The sequence below is a fragment of the Papaver somniferum genome, chromosome 2, assembly GCF_003573695.1.
Source record: "Papaver somniferum cultivar HN1 chromosome 2, ASM357369v1, whole genome shotgun sequence".
Classification (NCBI taxonomy): domain Eukaryota; kingdom Viridiplantae; phylum Streptophyta; class Magnoliopsida; order Ranunculales; family Papaveraceae; genus Papaver; species Papaver somniferum.
In genome coordinates this window covers 193613344-193618982 of record NC_039359.1, presented here as the reverse complement: position 1 = coordinate 193618982, position 5639 = coordinate 193613344, and the positions used below count along the sequence as shown (strand labels likewise).

At 37.2% G+C, this 5639-nt stretch overlaps 1 protein-coding gene across 3 annotated transcripts; it reads right to left on the bottom strand.

The window, feature by feature from the left end:
* Positions 1-1262: 1262 nt before the first annotated feature.
* Positions 1263-4607, bottom strand: LOC113350094 (NKAP family protein-like). Of its 3 annotated transcripts, none has more exons than XM_026594172.1 (2): positions 2802-4607; positions 1263-1509 (listed from the first exon to the last, which is right to left on the bottom strand). In XM_026594172.1, exon 1 carries the CDS (start codon positions 4530-4532, stop codon positions 2817-2819), a length of 1716 nt encoding a protein of 571 aa, XP_026449957.1. In that variant the 5' UTR covers positions 4533-4607; the 3' UTR covers positions 1263-1509; positions 2802-2816. The 3 variants fall into 3 exon arrangements, with proteins under 3 accessions (XP_026449957.1, XP_026449958.1, XP_026449956.1); XM_026594173.1 differs by having other exon boundaries at positions 1488-1506; XM_026594171.1 differs by lacking the exon at positions 1263-1509 and adding an exon at positions 2425-2627.
* Between the last annotated feature and the right edge of the window lie 1032 nt (positions 4608-5639).

The following is a 5639-nucleotide window of genomic DNA, read 5'->3' as shown; positions in this document are numbered from 1 at the left end:
TGGATTTCAATCCTTCATTTTCAACCTCAAAGTTGTATGGTGATCAGTTATCAGCAGGATCATACGAGATAATTCGATTAGCGAGAGGTGCACATATTTTTGGTACGGGATGTTCACAAGGATTATTGGTGGTTACCTTCTTCAATAATAATTTTGCTAGTAAGGGTGCACACGTACATAAAATTTGTACTTGTGGGAGTTCATATCTTCATCTTCTTCGTGTGGCCGTGTGTTTTTCACTAATTTTTTGATATACCTACGTGGGCGACTACGTGGGCGACTAATTTTTTCATTATCACCTTCATCATTAATTTTACTAATAGAGATGCACGTACGAAGGGTACATGTACAATGTGGTTCACATGGTGCAATTCATCGTCTTTTTCATTGTGATGTTCCTGGTGTTCTTTTTCATTGTGATGTTCCTGGTGTTATTCAGGTGAAATAAAAATTCTCAATTTTTTTTTTACTATTCATACCTCAAAAAAATAGCAAAAATTATTCTTTAAATCCTTAGATTGTTTACATAGTTCTTCCTAGCGTATATACTACCAAGACGAAGACCCTTTTTCTTCCGGTTACTTGGATTTTGTTTCAGATGGTTTCAACTTGGGCTACCGATCAAAAAAAAAAATGGTTTCAATTTGGGCTAATGTTGCACTTTAGATTGGTAGTTTATTTTGAAAATACTTTTTAACACCTTGTTGCACTTTAGATTGGTAGTTTATTTAGAAAAAACACTTTTTTTTGACACCTAGCTTTTCGTATATGCCGACATATTATTGCAAAGAAGTCGAGCTAATTTGTTTCTCCCAGGGGAACTCCTAGGATGCTCGAATCATTAGAGCCTATCCAACTCTCAACCGATATACTCTCCCCTTCTCCCAACTAAACCAATTCAAATTACCTTACTACAAGGACACTCATAGAGAATATGGGCCAAACTCTCGCTATTCTGGTTATATTATGCATCACGGGGAACGCTGCTATCCAATATGAGATTTTTGCCATCATTGGGAGAATATATTATGCATGTAATTCTATACAAAAAGTTAAATTCTTTGTAAGATATCTAGATTTCAAATCTTTCTCCCACAGTTTTCAACCAGAGGTGTGGGGGCGGAAACATTATCCTTCAAAAGAAACTGAGCGGAATTATAAGAAAGTGGTAGCAACATTCGTGTATTTGCCGCCATAACACCTACAAGCCTATACATGTGTTGGTTTCCTATAAAGGGTATCCAGAGTAGGAAAGTAGGATCTACAACCTCAACATTATGTTATGCTTGTTTTAGCAACTTAGATGTGAAGGAATGTTTTGATAGTACATTGTGATGAAGTTATAAATGACTGAGCAAAAAGTCCAGAAAATAACAGTTCTGAGGAACATATCCTTTATCAAATCTGAAGCAATTTGTAAAAAGAGCAGAATCATATACTTTTAGTACGCGACGACCCAAATTATTTGACGTTTAGACAAAACAATATGCTGCCTATCTCACATGCCTGCTGCAGACAGAAAGGAATGCCAACTGATTAATTCTGTGTCACAGGCTCACTGCTGATAATTTCTTTACTTCTAAGTCTAATAATATGGCTGCAGATAGATTTGCCAAAATTTCTATGTACTCTAGCTGAACCTCAATGCTTATGCATGATGCACCAGTTGATTCAAAAAATTTATGCTAGGGAGCATGTATGCTTGAACAACAAAAAGTCTTATGCAACAATCCTATATGAATTTCAAACATTTACAAGTACAATTAAAACTGGTGTTTTTGTTCTATTTGAGGCTGCTAGTGATTAGCTTGGCATCTATCTAATCCAGCCAAGCTATATAGTTCTCGTCATAAGCTAGGTTAGGTGGTAAACTTTGGGTGTTAAACCAAAACTCATTCAGCCATGTTATTTACTGTGGTTAGGAGATCTAAAGTGAAGGTATTTAGTGGATGTCCAAAAAGTCGTAAATAAAATCAGATACCAACACAAACATACTGTCACACAACTACAAATTCAAACAAGAAAATTTTAACACTGAAAATCCAGAAGTGATTACTGAAGATATTGAGAACTGAGTATTCACATTCAAGAATGATACAAATATCAAAGAGTTGCCACTGTATAAAGATATATGCATTGAATTCGAAGAAAAGAGAACCTATTGCTAGAGGTTTAGAGGTTTGATATATTCAATGAGAACAAAGACATCCATCTGGACATACTAGTACTACTTAAACAGGAATAGATATAAACCCTTCCTAACCAGAAGATACGAACATACCAAGTGGAGCACAAACCTTAAATACTGTCTCTTAGGAAGGAAAATTACTTTTAGCTGGTGGTTGATAAAACGCGAACATTACCAAACTCATAAATGTGACAATTTTTTTTTAAAATTCACATTCTCTAACCAAAAAGGATGTCTATACAGCAAGATACATATTAATCAAGATGTGCTGCAATATACATATTAATCAAGATGTGCTGCAATAAGGAGAAACTATAGAACATAATACCTAATAGGTTCAAATAGGTTCAGATATCACCCCTGCCCCCGATACACTAATGCCAATGTATGTACCAAACAGTATATTGTTAATACTTTAAGAACACATCTAAGTAGAGACCTAGAGAATTAACAAAATCACAAAACAAAACGCAACAAGTCAGCACTCCCAAAATCCGATGTAAAAATTCTAGTTGCTACGATGTTCAGAAATTTGAAACATGTAAAACAAAAACAAATCCATAATATAAAGAACTGAACTACATGAAGCATACAGTAAAACAATTCAACATACTCTCATTCAGGAACATCACGTCTCAGCTGCATCAGAGGCTTTTCCCCCAAATGGATCGTGAGTTGGACCTACATCCTCCCCAATGTGGCGTTGCACCAACCGTTGCAGATTAGCCATTACTGTCTGCTCACGCTTTGCTTTCTCCTCGTAATTGAACATAGCCAACGCACGTTTGTCCTCCGCACTGTAAACTTGGTTTTCCTTTCGTATACGAATGGCATTCATTCTTTGATGCCTACTACCACTCATCACATATCCAAGACTCTCGAATTTTGAAATCTCATCAGCTGAAAGGCCCACTTCTCCTCTACGAGGGATACGCTTCCCCTGCTGCACGAACTGAGCAATAGCATCACCTTCACCAGGCCTGAGTGCACCTCCGTAGCTAATATGCCCTTCAGGTTTCGGCAAAGGCATTGGTCCAACAGGAGCATCATCAACAACAGCAGTTCTCTTTTGTGATTCTTTAAATACGAGCATCTCACTAGCATTCTCATCTTTCAGTGAACTATCTATTTCAGGAATGATTTTGGTATCAACCTCTCTGTCAGAAGCACTCTTAGCCGAACTCCCAGTTTCCGATTCAGAATCTCTCTTTCTCTTGCTCTTCTTCAAACGAGAAAGCGAAGTAGAATGTTTCTTCTTTGCAGCTTTTCCTTGATCAGAAATTGGGCTTGAATCAGATTTTTCACTTCCGCTCTCCTCACTCTTGCTTTCCTCAGACTCACTATCCTTCCTCTTCCTATGTGCTCTTCTTGATTTCCTACTACTTCCCTTATTATTTTTCTTTCCGTACCCACCCCGTCTGCTCTTCGACTTCTTCCTACTTTTCCTATCCACATCACTAGAATAATCAGAACTCTCAGACTCGCTCACATCCTCACTGGACTCAGAATCAGTAACAGGTTTCCTACTTCCTTTCTTCTTGGCCCTCGAAGACTTACTACTTCTACTCCTCCTATCTTTTCTTCTTCTTCTTCCCTTCTTTCTCCGCGACTTACCCTTATCCGAGTCAGAATCTGTCTCAGACTCTGTATCCGACGAACTCTTCCCTGAATCATCATCAGACTCAGATCTCCCCCTTCCTTCAACCCCATTTCTCAAATTTCCACCATCAACCAAATTCTCAATTTCCTTGACTTCAGCTACCGGTTCAAATTCCTCTCTATCTGACCTTGGAGAAGGACTACGAGATATATTCCATATACAATTCTTCATCTTTTTCCTTAATTTGTGTCTCTTAAGTCTTCTATACTCACTATAATTCAAACCTTTCAATTCCTCATCGGTATCAGAATCAGGTGATTTTCCACTTCTCGTATCTCTATCAAGAAACGGCGCAACAAATCCATCGCGCTGGTGATTACGTTTATAATTATCATTCTGATGATTACCTAGCTTTAGGTTTTCATAAACAGGACTTCCTCTAGGGTTTCTGTATTCCTCCGAATCAGATCTATCACGTCGATTGTTACTACGGTCAGATTCATGATAAGATTTTCTTGTTCTTTGAACTGGACTCCGACTACGACTAGGACTACGATAATTTTGACGATTTTCCCTATGACGATGATAATAAGAAGATGGAGACCTACCTGAATCTTTATCGCGACGATGATAGCGGTCTTCGGGAACTTCTACTTTCGATGAGAGCCTTGAATCTCGTCTTCTTGAGTAATCTCTATTTCTATATCTATCATCATCGTGATCTCTTTCTCCTTCTCTACTCATTTTTTTTTTTTGATTTTTCCAGAGGAGAGTGTTTTTGGGGTTTTCGCGAAAACTTGATTCTATGGCCAAAAGATAATAAATCAAAACTGATTCTCACGTGAGACGCTGGCGTATAATTACAAACGATATTTTTGGGCCGGAAGTGCTTGATATCCTCTTGTATTCTCCCACTTTATTTTTTATTTTTTATTTTTGAATCACAAATTTTTATTATTAGAAAAGCTAAAACACCGTAATACATGACTGATCCATTATTACAGAACAGACCCAACAAGGGAAAAAGCTAAAGCTATAAAGGAAAAGGCCCAAAAATGTCAGAGCCCAATAAGTAAACTCTAAAATCCAAGACTAACTCTTCTTATACTCTAAAATCTATCTGTTTTTACTAACAAGCTCCGTAGTATGTAGTGTCAAGTGTGTGGCATTTCTACTTGAGATAAACAAGAAGGCATTCCATTATGTATGATAGTGACTTGTTGAGATAATTCAGTCCCATGCCTGGCTAGTTTTGTAGCAGAGAAATTGATTTCTTTACAGCAGACCTCATACTGGATATCATATATATTGCAGGTTGAATGTAGCCATCTATCTCTCAGATACCAAGGAATTATTTCCTACTTGAAATTTTCAATTACTGACTTGTCAGATGCTCTAATGATTGTCTTACTACACTGCATTTTTATTGTCAATTTTGTTGCACAAATAATTGACAAGAGTTTTGCAATGAAGCCTGTAACATTACCAACACCTCCAGAAATAGTGCCAATGACCTGACCTTGACAATCTCTAGCAATAACACCATACACTGCTGCTCCAGGATCACCTAAAGCAACACCATCACAAAAGAACAGTAGATAACCCAATTGTGGATTACTCCATTGATATTCCTTTAGATCAGAATTTTTATGTTTCTCTGCTCTAGCATGAAATAGTGAAGTATATATGAATCATACTCTGTCCTCCATTTTGCACCAGTTATTGTATAACCTCCATAAAACACCAGACTCAGTATTCTTCTTTTAAAACACTCCAGATTTGGAGAAATACCTTCATGAGTCACTTTATTCTTCTGAAACCACAATTCCCTCAATATGGCACAGAAAGCTA